This window comes from Nerophis ophidion, linkage group LG13, assembly GCF_033978795.1.
Source record: "Nerophis ophidion isolate RoL-2023_Sa linkage group LG13, RoL_Noph_v1.0, whole genome shotgun sequence".
Lineage (NCBI taxonomy): Eukaryota > Metazoa > Chordata > Actinopteri > Syngnathiformes > Syngnathidae > Nerophis > Nerophis ophidion.
Window position 1 is genome coordinate 10703752 of NC_084623.1, and position 17752 is coordinate 10721503.

Below are 17752 nucleotides of genomic sequence, written 5' to 3' on the forward strand. Positions count from 1 at the left end.
GCTTTCTGACGGTCTCTTCCGGATGCGTCGTTTTGTGGGCGGTCTTATTTACGTGGCTCACCTTCTCCCCGTCATCTTTGTTGTAGCGGTGTAGCGTGCAAGGACGGCAGTGGATGAAGTGTCAAAAGATGACACTAACTGTTTTAATGACAGTCAGACTTTATTTCAATCAATAAACGGAGCAGCATCTTCTCATTTGGAAACAAAAACCAGGCCCGTGAAAAACCGGAACTCTCTAATAACTAAAGTTCCTCGGGTGAATAATGTAAACTCACTGCACCGGTATGTTTTAGCGCTTTCATGTCGAGTTTACTGACAGATTTAAGTAAGAATTTTTACACTACTTTGTATTAGAAATGCCAACAGCGGAGGATGAATGTCCCATAACAAGAAGATAGAGAAAAAGAAGAAGCTTATCGATTACGGTGTTGGCTCGGACTACAAAGGCCGACTTGCACAATATTTCAGGACTTATGCAGATCCCAAATACAGATCAGCAGGTACCAGAAGGTAAGAAAAGTTGCTTTTGCATAATATTGCGAAACAAAATCCCAGATAATGTCTTACCGTATACACACACCATAATAATACTCATATGTTGAAGCATATCAGGCGGTGCGGCTTCATAGCTTACCAAAGTTGTACCAAAACCTTCTAAAGAAAATCATATAGTAGCTACTGTGACATCTTGGTGAATTTACTAAGAAATCTGTGACACTAAAACAATACACAAATAATGCCATTGTAAGTCAATCATTCTAACACAGACACTTCTGTGTTAGTTTAGTCGGCTCTCTTGGTTGCTTTGTTGGGTCTGCGCCTGTCTCTGGCCGTGCTCCCTCCACCCCAGCAGACGATGGCGTGGAACACTGCAGAGGCCACCACAGTGTATATGTTTCTTTTACTTTTTATTCATAGCCATTTGTAGAAGTGGCCGGTTGAATCAGCAATGCTCTTTAATGTCTTTTGTGTTATTTGATGTTTGATGTGTGCTATGGCTATGAGTTGTTTTTTCACTTGGCTTTAGCTCAATTGAGGAGTAACGCGTAGACGCCATACCCTTGGGGCGGTATAGCTCGGTTGGTAGAGCGGCCGTGCCAGCAACTTGAGGGTTACAGGTTCGATCCCCGCTTCCGCCATCCTAGTCACTGTCGTTGTGTCCTTGGGCAAGGCACTTTACCCACTTGCTCCCAGTGCCACCCACACTGGTTTAAATGTAACTTAGATATTGGGTTTCACTATGTAAAAGCGCTTTGAGTCACTAGAGAAAAGCGCTATATAAAAAATAATTCACTTCACTTCACTTGTATAGTGTCGTCCCACGGTCTGACGAAAAATTGTACGCCTCCTCTTTTATTTGGACTTTCCCTGATTACATGGCAAAAGCTGTTTCTAAGGGAGGGGGGTCATAAACAGCCATCGCCTTTGGTTACAAAACAGTTTGAAAAAAAGGTCGTAAAACGGTTAAAACAAAATGTGCCTGGGGGATGTCAGGCCCTGCCTCCTTTTTCTGTTGATTACAATACATCAAAGAAACCGACACCCTCAATGTCGCTTCCCATCCTACACAGTGGAGTTTTACAAGCTTTCTGCTTGGTAGGATCAAATACAGCTTTTGTCCTCAACCAGGGCGAGCTGAACTCAATGTAACACAAAGTTTTGTGATAATTTAGATACAATTATTCTGACAAATGATATCGACAAATACTTCCAGTTGAAGAAACGAAACAGGACGTACATTTTCAACCCGCAAGACCTGCAGTGATTGAAGCCATCTAAAAGGTGGCGCCATAACACAACTTTTTAGTTGTGTTATAGCGCATCCCAACACCCTCCACATTCCACCCCCAGGATTGTAAATAATGTAAATAATTCAATGTACATTCTATGATGATTAACTTGTGTAATATGCTGATAGTATATATTTGTACCATGAATTGATTAACGTGGACCCTGACTTAAACAAGTTGAAAAACTTCTTAATAATAATAATAGATTTTATTTGTAAACAACCTCAAAGTGCTACAGTGTATTAAAAAGAAATAAATACATACAATAAAAAATAAATACAAATAAAACTAGAACAGCCTAATAGCTAGAACTAAAAAAAGGTTTGTTATTTTTTAAAGAAGGGTTTTTAAGCCTTTTTTAAAAGCATCCACAGTCTGTGGTGCCTTCAAGTGGTCAGGGAGCACGCTGGAGGCACTGGTAGGTTAATAGGGAGACTTTGTATGCAATCCTGAATGGAACAGGAAGCCAGTCAAGAGCCACACAAACTTATTCGGGTGTTACCATTTAGAGGTCAATTGTACGGGATACATACTGTACTGTGCAATCTACTAATAAAAGTTTCAATCAATCAATCAATGAAGAATATGAGCAGAAACGCCATGGATGACTAGAAGACAGAACGACACTTGGGTTTAAGGCACTAAGCGGAAGGAAATACTGTAGATCAGGGGTCACCAACCTTTTTGAAACCAAGCGCTACTTTTTGGGTACTGATTAATGCGAAGGGCTACCAGTTTGATACACACCTAAATTAATTGCCAGAAATAGCCAATTTGCTCAATTTACCTTCAATAAAAAAAAAAAAAAAAAATATATATATATATATATATATATATTTATACATATATATTAAATATATATATATATATATATATATATATATACATTTTTTTTCCTTTTACGGAATGTTTTTTGTAGAGAATAAATTATGAAAAAAACACTTAATTGAACAGTTTAAAAGAGGAGAAAACACGAAAAAAATTTAAATTAAATTTTGAAACATAGTTTATCTTCGATTTCGAATCTTTAAAATTCAACCGAAAAAAAAATGAAGAGAAAAACTAGCTAATTCGAATCTTTTTGAAAAAATAAAAAAAAGGATTTATGGAACATCATTAGTAGTTTTTCCTGATTAAGATTAATTCTAGAATTTTGATGACATGTTTTAAATAGGTTAATTCCAATCTGCACTTTGTTAGAATATATAACAAATTGGACCAAGCTATTTTTCTAACAAAGACAAATCATTATTTATTCTACATTTTCCAGAACAAAAATTTTAAAATAAATTTAAAAGACTTTGAAATAAGATTTAAATTTGATTCTACAGATTTTTTTTTATAGATTTGTAAGTATAATTTATTTGAATTTTAATCATAATAAGTTTGAAGAAATATTTCACAAATATTCTTCGTCGAAAAAACAGAAGATAAAATGAAGCATTAAACTAAAATGCATTTATTATTCTTTACAATAAGAAAAATAAATTAACTTGAACATTGATTTAAATTGTCAGGAAAGAAGAGGAAGGAATTTAAAAGGTATATGTGTTTAAAAATCCAAAAATCATTTTTAAGGTTCTATTTTTTCTCTAAAATTGTCTTTCTGAAAGTTATAAGAACGAAAAGTAAAAAAAATTAATGAATTTATTTAAACAAGAAGACCAAGTCTTTAAAATATTTTCTTGTATTTTCAAATTCTATTTGAGTTTTGTCTCTCTTAGAATTAAAAATGTCAAGGAAAGCAAGACCAGCTTGCTAGTAATAAATAAAATTGAAAAAATTGTGGCAGCTCACTGGTAAGTGCTGCTATTTGAGCTATTTTTAGAACAGGCCAGCGGGCGACTCATCCGCACCGCGTTGGTGACCCCTGATGTAGATCGACGTACATGGTAAGATGGCGTCATGGCACAAATAACACATTTTCAGTGTCGAAAATCTAGTAAGCTGCGCCGTTTTATAAGCCGCAGGGTTTAAAGCTTAGGGAAAAAGTCACTTATTATAGTCTGAAATTTACGATAACAATAGGCCAGTGGTCTGTGTTTAATGTTGTGCTGGCAAATTGTGTTGAACTTTGCATAAAGACAGCAAAAAATATAAATGACCTTATTAAAAAAAGAACTGTAAAGACAAAGTGCAGGTGCAGATTTTTTCCAGGAAGGAAATATCAATATTGTTTTCCTATTCGTCTTAATTGTCATCGTTTGTGTCTCCTGTTCGAGACCATTATCCCTACGCTCTTCCTGTTTTCGTCCCGAGTTCCATCTTACATCACGATTATGTCAAATGATGCTAAGCGGATTATTCCTGATCCTTCAACAGATCATGGGTTCTATGAGGGGACGTCTCTCCCCTGCTTGAAGTCACCGATATTCGCTCGATGAGTAACTAAAGTCAAACTAGCGTCGGTCTCAAAGAGTGAAGGATCCCGGTTCCCCCCTGAAAAGAATCAGCTGGTAGTGGTGCTGTACAGAATGTTCCCTTGTCCTATAATCATACTGTGGTCGGTGCTACTTTGAAACATTGTCATTTCACACACTTTATTTTTAACACCATGGATGGCTTTTCTTTTAAAGACTTCTTCTTAGGTTACTCTAAATTATTTTTAGGGGGACGGGTGTAGTTATGTGCACTCTTCTAGTAGTTGTGGTGAACGTTTGACCAAATGGGAATTGTGTCCAATGTGGGTCTGCAGTGTGGTACTCAAGTAAAAGTGGCTCTTTAGTGCCGCCACAGTGGCTCCCTGCAAAATAAAGGATTGAAAATGGAAAAAGATGAGGGGGGAATTATGTTTTTGTTTTAGTATGTTTTTTGTTTGAGGACAAACATGACACAAACCTTCCCAATTGTTAGAAAGCCCACTGTGTAACATGTTTGTCTGAAGAGAGTGTTTGCTGAATGTCTAATTTTGCCGGTTCTTGAACTCACCATGGCGTGGACTATGTAAAATATTCCACTCTCTCATTTTGTCCATCAAATGTTTTATGCTGTGCGTAATGCACAAAGGGGAGCTTTGTCAATGTTTTGACTTGTTGGAGTGCTAATCAGTGCCTGACTGCAAGCTAATCGATGCTAGCTGTATGGCTAGCATCGATTAGCAGCAGCTTAGGCTAGCTGTATGTAGATATTGCATCACTATGCCTCGTTTGTAGGTCTATTTGAGGTATATCTTTTAGTTTTGGATGTCTCATGACACATTATCTGTATGTAATATTGGCTGCATTTCATTGGCTGTGGTCTGTGTTCCAGACCACAGCAATTGTTACACAGCTTGCAAAGAATGTAATAAGTCTATACATATATATATATAAATATATATATATATATATATATATATATATATATATATATATATATATATAGATATATATATATATATACTCACAGACATACATGTGTGTATATATATCTATTTTCTACCACTTAGCTACCATCGGGCGGAAGGCGGGTACACCCTGGACAAGATAGACAGACAACATTCACACACTAGGGACTATTTAGTGTTGCCAATGGATGGATATATATATATATATATATATATATATATATATATATATATGCTGAGATAGGCGCCAGCGACCCCAAAAGGGAATAAGCGGTAGAAAAATGGATGGATGGATGGATATATATATATATATATATATATATATATATATATAATATATATGGATATATATATATATACATACATATATATTTATGTATATATACATATGTACACATATATACATATATATTTATGTATACATAAATAAGAATTATGTATGTATGTATATGTATTGAACACTGTATAATGGATAAAAAACAGAAACCGTTTCAATCCCCTGAAGAGCAGGGAAACCTGCAAAACAGGCTTGTACGGATGAAATAGCCTCTGTGTTTTTTCCTGACCTAACCTATATTCCGCTCTACCCCGGTATTGAGCACTGTATAACGAATAAACCACAGAAACCTCGACTATGAACATATTTATGTGTATATATATATATATATATATATATATATATATATATATATATATGGATAGATATATCTATCTATATATCTATCTATATATATATATATATATATATATATATATATATATATATATATATATATATATATATATATATATATATATATATATATATAATTAAGCAACTAAAATGTGCCAAACATGATAAGTGTGGAGAGAATGTTTTGCATTTCATCCCATTATTCTTTGTAATGGATTTAAATCGGTGTGATTTTAATTTTTTTTAAATATTTTTTGGGACGTATTTTATAATATCCATAACGGTAAATGAACAGGTCGTGTTTTGTTTGACCATGTTTGTTTGCTTTGTCTGCTGGTTGATTCTTTGTATTTTTTCCTGCACCATGACCAGAGGAGGTTGTTTGGATTGGGTCATATAAGTAAATGGTGTGCTGCCTATGTAGCAAGTATAATAAAATGTGGTGATAATTTTGTTCACCACCAAACGGTGACAAAATGGAAGGTATCAGACTCCTGGCTATTTGTACATGATACGATTACGCCGTTCCGTTACGGGGGTCAAATTCCCGTAGTTTGGACACCCCAGCTCTAGACAACAGGCACACTCTAGTCTTTTTAGGAATTTTCTGCAAAAAATCTCGACCCCTCCAGATTTTAAGCAAAACTTCGGATTTGGCCCCCCTGGCCAAAGTTAAAGTACCAATGATTGTCACACACACACTAGGTGTGGCGAAATTATTTTCTGCATTTGTCCCTTGATCAACCCCTGGGAGGTGAGGGGAGCAGTGAGCAGCAGCGGTGGCCGCGCCCAGGAATCATTTTCTAATATAACCCCCAATTCCAACCCAAGATGCTGAGTGCCAAGCAGGGAGGTAACGGGTCCCATTTTTATAGTCTTTGGTATGACTCGGCCGGGGTCTGAACTCACGAACTACCAATCTCAGGGCGGACACTCTAACCATTTAAATAAACCTTGTCAATGAAATTCATACTCAGTTGCACTTTTTTCTGACAAACTCCTCTTTTGTCTTTTAGGTCTCTTCCTCTTGTGTTCCGGCAACAAACTATGAGCTGGTGAGTGACACCATCTTTTAATCCAACGTCCTCAGGGGACGTCGATCTATTACGAGCCAATCTAACAGTGGCAACAAATGAGGCCGTTAATGTGCTATTTTATATCATCATCATTCTACTGAAAAACGGGTATTTTTGCTTTGAGAAAGGAAAATAACAGATTTGAACAATGTTTTTAAATGGAGAGCAATATAATTGGTTTGATTGATTGATTGATTGATTGAAACTTTTATTAATAGTTTGCACAATACGGCACATATTCCGTACAATTGACCACTAAATGTTTAAAGGGGAACATTAGCACAATTTCTGAAGGGTTAAAACCAATAAAAATCACTTCCCAGCGACTTATTTTATTTTTTGACGTTTTTCTCAAAATTTTACCCATCACACAATATCCCGTAAAACGGCTTCAAAGTGCCTGATTTTCACGATCGGTATATCCACCCGTCTATTATCCTGTGACGTCACAGCGTGAAACCACCATAAACAAACATGGCGGATAGCACAGAAAGGTATAACAATACTAGCTCGGATTCAGACTCGGATTTCAGCGGCGTAAGCGATTCAACAGATTACACATGTATTGAAATGGATGGTTGGAGTGTGGAGGCAGGTAGCGAAAATGAAATTGAAGAAGAAACTGAAGCTATTGAGCCATATCACGACAGACAGCGGCACGGGAGGAAGCGAGGACGAATTCGGCGATCGCCTTCTAACCGACGATTGGTATGTGTTTGTTTGGCATTAAATGTGGGTGGAGGGAAAGGCTGGATCCAAATATAGCTACAAATGAGGCATAATGATGCAATATGTACATACAGCTAGCCTTTGTGCATTCATGCACAAAGTTATAAGTTTGGTGGACAAAATGAGACAGAAACAGAAGTGGCATAAATCACGTCTTAGCCAAGTTTGGGGCTTTACCTCACTGGTCTGCGGGAACAGACTGCCGTCGTCCCTGAAAAGCTCACGCACTCTAGCAGATTCAGTGGGGGTCTAATCAGTAAAGTACTATCCATCTATCTATCTATCTATCTATCTATCTATCTATCTATCTATCTATCTATCTATCTATCTATCTATCTATCTATCTATCTATCTATCTATCTATCTATCTATCTATCTATCTATCTATCTATCTATCTATCTATCTATTTCCCAATATTGCAGATTTATTTGACTTTATCGTTGGAAATGCATCTGCTTTGAGTGTCGCAGGATATCCACACATTCTTGCCATCTCTGTCGTAGCATAGCTGTCGTCGGTAAAGTGTGCGAAACAAACGAGAAGAGACTTTCGCATCTTTTGGCCACTGTTGCAACTTGAATCCGTCTCTGTTAGTGTTGTTACACCCTCCGACAACACACCGACGAGGCACGATGTCTCCAAGGTACCGGCAAACAGTCGAAAAAACGGAAAATAACAGAGCTGATTTGACTTGGTGCGTGTAAAAAGAGTGAGAACATGGCGGATTGCTTCATGTTGTGACGTCACGGGTGAAAGGTCATCAATTGAAAGGCGTTTAAATCGCCAAATTCCGCCTTTTAGAGTTCGGAAATCGGTTAAAAAAACAAATCGCCTTTTTCCTGCAAAATCAAGTTATATATTGACGCTTACAAAGGTCTGGTGATAATGTTCCCCTTTAAGTCCACATTAAAGGGGAACATTATCACCAGACCTATGTAAGCATCAATATATACCTTGATGTTGCAGAAAAAAGACCATGCATTTTTTTAACCGTTTTCCAAACTCTAAATGGGTGAATTTTGACGAATTAAAGGCCTTTCTGTTTATCTGTCTTTTAGCGATGACGTCAGAACGTGACGTCACCGAGGTAACACACCCGCCATTTTAATTTTCACATTACAAACACCAGGTCTCAGCTCTGTTATTTTCCGTTTTTTCGACTATTTTCTGGAACCTTGGAGACATCATGCCTCGTCGGTGTGTTGTCGGAGGGTGTAACAACACTAACAGGGAGGGATTCAAGTTGCACCACTGGCAAGAAATCTTCCGCCAGACCCCCGTTGAATGTACCAGAGTGTCTTCACATTTTACCGGCGATGCTAAGACAGACATGGCACAGAGATGTATGGATAACCTGCAGATGCATTTGCAACGATTAAGTCAACGAAATCACAAAGGTGAGTTTTGTTGATGTTGTTGACTTATGTGCTAATCAGACATATTTGGTCACGGCATGACTGCCAGCTAATCGATGCTAACATGCTACGCTAATTGATGCTAACATGCTATTTACGCTAGCTGTATGTACATTTGAAACTAGATACCCACATTTAATGCGAAACAAACACTTACCAATCGACGGATTTAAGTTGCTCCAGTGTCACAAGATGCGAAAGTCCTGATCGTTTGGTCCGCATATTTTACCGGCGATGCTAATAAGGCAGCCATGCTATGGGCCACTTCATTAGGTACACCCATGCTATGGCCGAATAGCATCAATAGCTATTCGCTCAATAGCTTCAGTTTCTTCTTCAATTTCGTTTTCGCTATCTGCCTCCATACTCCGACCATCTGTTTCAATACATGCGTAGTCTGTTGAATCGCTTAAGCCGCTGAAATCCGAGTCTGAATCCGAGCTAATGTCGCTATATCTTGCTGTGGTAACCGCCATGTTGTTTGTATTGGCAGCCCTGTATGACGTCACAGGCAAATGGATCCGCCTCCGCTTGGGATGTTTTCCTGCGGGCTCCGCTGTGAACGGAAATTTCGCTGCTGTGTTGGATCCGCTTTGGACTGGACTCTCGCGACTGTGTGGATCCATTATGGATTGAACTTTCACAGTATCATGTTAGACCCGCTCGACATCCATTGCTTTCCTCCTCTCCAAGGTTCTCATAGTCATCATTGTCACCGACGTCCCACTGGGTGTGAGTTTTCCTTGCCCTTATGTGGGCCTACCGAGGATGTCGTAGTGGTTTGTGTTGTGGTTTGTGCAGCCCTTTGAGACACAAGTGATTTAGGGCTATATAAGTAAACATTGATTGATTGATTGATAGTGGTTTCGAAGATAGCGAAAATAAGGCACTTTAAAGCTTTATTTAGGGATAGTCCGGGACCGGTAAAATTTTGAAAAAAACTCCAAAAAATACAACAAGCCACTGGGAACTGATTTTTATTGTTTTTAATCCTTTTGAAAGTGTGATAATGTTCCCCTTTAATCAATTCATGGTCTAACAAGATATTCACCTTTGCCAATAGTTGCATGCTCGCCAGAACACAGAAATGCTGTTGTTTTTTTTTTAAACTTGGAAATGTTCTCAGGGCCAAATGTTGGTTGGTCAGTAACCGTGGATTCCGGGAATGGGCCGTATAACATGATGACATCCTTTGGTCTGAACAAGTCTGATGTAGTCTGAGTATGAAGTGTATTTCAAGACGAATCCAAACATCCTTGCCTTCTTGCCTTTTTTGGTAATCAGTGGCTGCGGTTCGGTTTGGATACGGGTTGCTTACCCTCTTTCTTGCATGTTTTGTATTTTAATGGTTTTGGAGGCTTGACAAACCCTACGCAAATAACCCCCCCCCCCCAACCCGCACTTTGCTCTCCTACGTCTCTTAGGTTTCATGCAAAGACGGTGATGTAATGATATAAGAACATGTTATTATCCTTTTGCACAAAGTACTAGAACGTCCATGTCTTCTGCGCAAAGTTTCATTGTAGAATGTTTACTTTAACACAAGCGTGAGAGAAACGTCATGTTTTAAAACGCTTATCACATCATAATAATTCACTTGAAGTGTTTAACGTTGTCGCTTCATTGCCGGCAGCTTTAAAGATCCGAAGGCCAAAAGGTTTTTCTTTCTTGTAAAACAGGCTCGTCAAACTTGTTTTCATTGACGACCACATCGTAGTTACGGTTTCCCTCAGAGGTCCGCTTCTAACTATATCGATATAAATGTAAAATACATGCCTATGCAATTGATTATTGGATATTTTTTTTTTTTTTTTTTTTAAAGAAAATACTGTCATGGCTGTCTTGAGTTTACAATAATTTCTACAACTCTTATTTTTTTTGTGATAGAACAGGGGTGTCAAACTCAAATACAGAGTGGGCCAAAATGTAAAACTGAACAAAGCCGCGGGCCAAAGTTGAACAAATGAACCTTTCAGGTGGTAGCGTGTATTGTAGTGTTGCAAGGGGTTCTGGGGTATTTGTTCTGTTGTGTTACGGATGTTCTCCCGAAATGTGTTTGTCATTCTTGTTTGCTGTGGGTTCACAGTGTGGCGCATATTTGTAACAGTGTTAAAGTTGTTTTTACGGCCACCCTCAAGTGTGACCTGTATGGCTGTTGACCAAGTATGCGTTGCATTCACTTACGAGTGTGTATAAGCCGCTTACATTATGAAGCTGTTCGTATGAAGGATAAGCGGACGTGACGACAGTCTTTAGAGAACGTTAAAGGCAGTACCTTTACGGCCGGGGTCGGGAACCTTTTTGGCTGAGAGAGCCATGAAAGCCAAATGTTTTAAAAATGTATTTCCGAGCCATGTTATATTTTGGTATTACTTTGATACGGGGAACATATTCACCATTAATTAGTTGCTTATTAACATGCAAATTCGTAACATATTGGCTCTTAATTAGTCATTTTTAAGTACTTATTAATGCCTTTTTCTGCATGACCTTATTTTACAAGCAGTAAGCCATTAACTAAGAGTCTTCCCTTATAACAGGGGTGTCAAACTCAAATACAGAGTGGGCCAGAATTTAAAACTGAATGAAGCCGCGGGCCGAGGTTGTACAAATTAATCCCAAACAAGTTTTGCATTGAATATTGACCAAGAAAGGCTTATATAACTTTATAGTGACACGCAAAATCGAGTTTTAAATAATGATAATTAAAAAATATCAACGGCATATCAAATAAAATAAAAATACAAATTGAATGCCTCTTTTCGGCGGCGGGTTTGAGTTGGGGTGGGGTTTGGTGGTAGCGGGGTTGTATATAGTAGCATACCGGAAGAGTTAGTGATGCAAGGGGTTCTGGGTATTTTTTCAGTTGTGTTTATGTTGTGTTACGGTGCGGATGTTCTCCCGAAATGTGTTTGCCATTCTTGTTTGGTGTGGGTTCACAGTGTGGCGCATATTTGTAACAGTGTTAAAGTTGTTTATACGGCCACCCTCAGTGTGACCTGTATGGCTGTTGACCAAGTATGCTTTGCATTCACTTATGAGTGTGTATAAGCCGCTTACATTATGAAGCTGTTTGTATGTAGGATAAGCGCACGTGACGACAGTCTTTAGAGAACGTTAAAGGCAGTGTGTCAGGCTTGGACTGTGGGTGTTTGTGCTTCCTCGATGCAAGGATGATGTGGGACGAATCAGGCATGAATGTAAGTACATTTTTATTTGTTACTTAAATACAAAAGGCAAAAGAAAAAGCACGCTCGATGGCGGATAATAATCAATGCTAAAACGTTAACAAAAACAGCACAATGGCATGGCTATCTATAAATGAACAAAAGATGCTAACGATAAACCAAAAAAAAACAGCACTTAGGCGAAAGAATAAATGGATCTTACGTGGCGTGGTCCAAATGTTTAGCAGCGTGGCAAGGCGTGGAGGTTTGTGATAGAAATGTGGCATGAAGCAGAATGCCAAAATCCCAGACTGATGGACAGAAAGAAAATGATTTAAGTAGTGGCTGTGATAATTAGGAACAGGTGCGGGACTGAGGGCAGGGGCGTGACTAGGAGGGCAAGGTGAAAACTAATAGGTTGGCATGGAAACAAACAAAACCAGGAAGTGCAAAACGTGACTGATTGTCCAAAATCAAAACATAACATGACAAAACAAAACATGATCCATAGGTATGACACAGTGCCTTTAAGGCCAGGGTCGGGAACCTTTTTGGCTGAGAGAGCCATGAAAGCCAAATATTTTAAAAACGTATTTCCGTGAGAGCCATGTTATATTTTGGTAATACTTTGATTCGGGGAACATATTCACCATTAATTAGTTGCTCATTAACATGCAAATTCGTAACATATTGGCTCTTAATTAGTCATTTTTAAGTACTTATTAATGCCTTTTTCTGCATGGCCTTATTTTACAAGCAGTAAGCCATTAACTAAGAGTCTTCCCTTATAACAGGGGTGTCAAACTCAAATACAGAGTGGGCCACAATTTAAAACTGAATGAAGCCGCGGGCCGAGGTTGAACAAATTAATCCCAAACAAGTTTTGCATTGAATATTGACCAAGCAAGGCTTATATAACTTTATAGTGACACGCAAAATCGAGTTTTAAATAATGATAATTAAAAAATATCAACGGCATATCAAATAAAATAAAAATACAAATTGAATGCCTCTTTTCGGCGGCGGGTTTGAGTTGGGGTGGGGTTTGGTGGTAGCGGGGTTGTATATAGTAGCATCCCGGAAGAGTTAGTGATGCAAGGGGTTGTGGGTATTTTTTCGGTTGTGTTTATGTTGTGTTACGGTGCGGATGTTCTCCCGAAATGTGTTTGTCATTCTTGTTTGCTATGGGTTCACAATGTGGCGTATATTTGTAACAGTGTTAAAGTTGTTTATATGGCCACCCTCAGTGTGACCTGTATGGCTGTTGACCAAGTATGCGTTGCATTCACTTATGAGTGTGTATAAGCCGCTTACATTATGAAGATGTTTGTATGTAGGATAAGCGGACGTGACGACAGGTTTTAGAGAACGTTAAAGGCAGTCTGTCAGGCTTGAACTGTGGGTGTTTGTGCTTCCTCGATGCAAGGATGATGTGGGACGAATCAGGCATGAATGTAAGTACATTTTTATTTGATACTTAAATACAAAAGGCAAAACAAAAAGCACGCTCGATGGCGGATAATAATCTATGCTAAAACGTTAACAAAAACAGCACAATGGCATGGCTATCTATAAATGAACAAAAGATGCTAACAATAAACCAAAAAAAAACAGCACTTAGGCGAAAGAATACATGGATCTTACATGGCGTGGTCCAAATGTTTAGCAGCGTGGCAAGGCGTGGAGGTTTGTGATAGAAATGTGGCATGAAGCAGAATGCAAAAATCCCAGACTTGATGGACAGAAAGAAAATGATTTAAGTAGTGGCTGTGATGAGTAGGAACAGGTGCGGGACTGAGGGCAGGGGCGTGACTAGGAGGGCAAGGTGAAAACTAATAGGTTGGCATGAAAACAAACAAAACCAGGAAGTGCGAAACGTGACTGATTGTCCAAAATCAAAACATAACATGACAAAACAAAACATGATCCATAGGTGTGACACAGTGCCTTTAAGGCAAGGGGTCGGGAACCTTTTTGGCTGAGAGAGCCATGAAAGCCAAATGTTTTAAAAACGTATTTCCGAGCCATGTTATATTTTGGTAATACTTTGATACGGGGAACATATTCACCATTAATTAGTTGCTTATTAACATGCAAATTTGTAACATATTGGCTCTTAATTAGTCATTTTTAAGTACTTATTAATGCCTTTTTCTGCATGGCCTTATTTTACAAGCAGTAAGCCATTAACTAAGAGTCTTCCCTTATAACAGGGGTGTCAAACTCAAATACAGAGTGGGCCAGAATTTAAAACTGAATGAAGCCGCGGGCCGAGGTTGTACAAATTAATCCCAAACAAGTTTTGCATCGAATATTGACCAAGAAAGGCTTATATAACTTTATAGTGACATGCAAAATTGAGTTTTAAATAATAATAATTAAAAAATATCAATGGCATATCAAATAAAATAAAAATACAAATTGAATGCCTCTTTTCGGCGGCGGGTTTGAGTTGGGGCGGGGTTTGGTGGTAGCGGGGTTGTATATAGTAGCATCCCGGAAGAGTTAGTGATGCAAGGGGATCTGGGTATTTTTTCGGTTGTGTTTATGTTGTGTTACGGTGCGGATGTTCTCCCGAAATGTGTTTGTCATTCTTGTTTGCTGTGGGTTCACAGTGTGGCGTATATTTGTAACAGTGTTAAAGTTGTTTATACGGCCACCCTCAGTGTGACCTGTATGGCTGTTGACCAAGTATGCCTTGCATACACTTGTGTGTGTGTATGAGTTGCATATATTATGTGAGTGGGCCGGCACGCTGTTTGTATGGAGAAAAAGCGGACGTGGCGACATGTAGAGAACGCCAAAGGCAGTGCTTTTACGGCCCGCCCCCAATATTATTGTTCGGGTGGAAATCGGGAGAAATTCGGGAGGGGCACTGAACTTCGGGAGTCTCCCGGGAAAATCGGGAGGGTTGGCAAGTATGAATATTAGCAAAGAGTTTGACTGATTGAGTGATCGGAGTGGTTGGTCACAAAAAACATTCATGAAGTTTGGTTCTTTTATGAATCCGACCGCAAAACTTTCCTTCAGAAGATGTTATCTTTGTCCATGTGATGTCAGATGAAACAAAAAGTCAGCTGTTTAGCCATAGTACTCAGCAATATGTTTGGAGGAGAAAAGGCGAGGCCTTTAATCCCAGGAACACTATACCTACCGTCAAGCGTGGTGGTGGTCGTGTTATGCTCTGGGCCTGTTTTGCTGCCAATGGAACTGTTGCTCTACAGAGAGTAAATGGGACAATGAAAAAAGGAGGATTACCTCCAAATTCTTCAGAACAAGCTAAAATCATTAGCCCGGAGGTTGGGTTCTTGGGCGCAGTTGGGTGTTCCAACAGGAGAATGACCCCAAAAACACGTCAAAAGTGGCTAAATCAGGCTTGGATTAAGGTTTTAGAATGACCTTCCCAAAGTCCTGACTTACTGTAAACATGAGGACAATGCTGGAGAAACAAGTCCCTGTCAGAAAACCGACAAATTGAGCTGAACTGCACCACCAACTGTCAAGAGGAGTGGTCAAAAGTTCAACCAGAACCTTGCCAGAAGCTTGTGGATGGCTACCAAAAGCACCGTGTTGCAGTGAAACTTGCCAAAGCACATGTAAGCAAATATTAACATTGCTGTATGTATACTTTTGACCCAGCAGATTTCGTCACATTTTCAGTAGACTCATAATAAATCCATAAAAGAACCAAACTTCATGAATGTTTTTTGTGAAAAACAAGTATGTGCTCCAATCACTCTATCACAAAAAAACAAGAGTTGTAGAAACTATTGGAAACTCAAGACAGCCATGACATTATGTTTTTTACAAGTGTATGTGAACCTTGACCACGACTGTATATATATGTATATATATATATATATATATATATATATATATATATATATATATATATATATATAGTCAGATTTTACAGCAAAAATGTAGTAATGCTCGCTTGTAGAACAGGTAGGTCATCCTCCGTATATTCAGCTTCAAAAAGATAAGGCTGTAAATCCCGATTTATCCAAAACTAGTCATTTTCGGTGTTTATTACCAAGTCTGTTATGATTCCAACACACAAAGCTTTGTTTCCGGAAGTAGGAATACATATTTGTCAGTAGTATGTTGCTTAAAATAACCAAAATTTGGTACATATTATGTATATTACATGTCTGTTACTACATTATATATTTACATAAAACATTGATGGTTGGTTTTGATGTTGTTTTAGAGCACAGGTGTCAAACTCAAGGCCCGGGGGCCAAATCTGGCCCGCCACTTTTTTGTTATCATGCTTTCTTTTGCTACTTTCCTGTGTTATTACTTGCACAAAGATACCCACTCATTTATCAATTGTTGCGTTTGGACCAGATGTTTTTCTCCGAGGGAATTGAACTTGCTGGTCAATCCCAACTTCTTTTGATGACACATAAGCTGATTTGATATGATATATTTCCATCAATATCCATCCATTTTCTACCGCGTGTCCCTTTTGGGGTGGTGGGGGGTGGCTGGAGCCTATTTCAGCTGCATTTGGGCGGTCAAGTCGCCACCTCATCGCAGCCCACTCACCTAATAAAAGTATACGTTCTGTATTATGGCGTCAATGCGTGATTAGGTCAACATGCATCTAAAAGGTGCAAGAAAGTACAGGTTAGTTCCTAATCTTCTCAAATAAAGGTGAGCCATACATCTTGGTGACAAGCCACTATTACCTGTAAAGCTTCAAGGGTGTGCAGTACTTTGTTGACGAGGGCGTGTACCACCATCCAGACAAGGTAGATTTGTGTATGCGGACATGTCAGCATGCAAGTTTTCCAGAAACAGATGTTCCTAAGGTGGGCCAGTTCCCCTCAAACGCTTGCATATCAAGAATGTCTGACACGATTTAGTGCCCTTCGCAGGTAAAGTGCAGACTGATTGCAGCGTTTATCCAAGAAGGGGAAAAAAGTGCTGGCGGAAAATGGAAAAAGCCTGTTGTCAATCTCGGGCAATAAACATAAAAAAAAAAATAAAAATAAAAAAAAATGAATCTTTATAACCACAGTAAAATCTATTTTTTAACTGTTTTTTTTTTCTTTTGGCGAGACACACAACTATGGCTCAGTGGCTCAGTGCCCGTGCAGAAACTTGAGGGGTTCTTGGTGCGAATCCGTCGTCCGCCATCCGAGACGATGCTGTTGTGTCCTTGGGCAAGGCACTTCTCTCACCTGGCCAATCACAGCGGTGTGTGAATGTGTGTGGCAGGACTCCACGGCAAAGGAGATTCTTAATCTAAATGGGACTTTCCTGGGTAGATAAAAGGGAAAAAGGTGAAGTGAAGAGAATTATATTTATATAGCACTTTTCTCTAGTGACTCAAAGCGCTTTACATGATGAAACCCAACATCCAAATTACATTTAAACCAGTGTGGGTGTCACTGGGAGCAGGTGGGTAAAGTGTCTTGCCCAAGGACACAACGGCAGTGACTAGGATGGCACAAGCGGATATCGAACCTGCAACCCTCAAGTTGCTGGCACGGCCACTCTACCAACCGAGCTATGCCGCCCCCTGTGCTTTAGAATCTGGAGAAATGCATTTAGCAATGAACAAC

At 38.9% G+C, this 17752-nt stretch overlaps 1 protein-coding gene across 11 annotated transcripts in view; it reads left to right on the top strand.

Annotated features, from left to right (window-relative positions):
- The window catches only part of tns1b (tensin 1b), a 362081-nt gene that overhangs the window by 167470 nt on the left and 176859 nt on the right, over positions 1–17752 (top strand). For all 11 annotated transcript variants that reach the window (XM_061918387.1, XM_061918396.1, XM_061918397.1 and 8 more), the window contains one exon: positions 6805–6843. In XM_061918387.1, coding sequence (XP_061774371.1) covers positions 6805–6843 — 39 coding nt within the window. The remainder of the gene's footprint in view (positions 1–6804; positions 6844–17752) is intronic.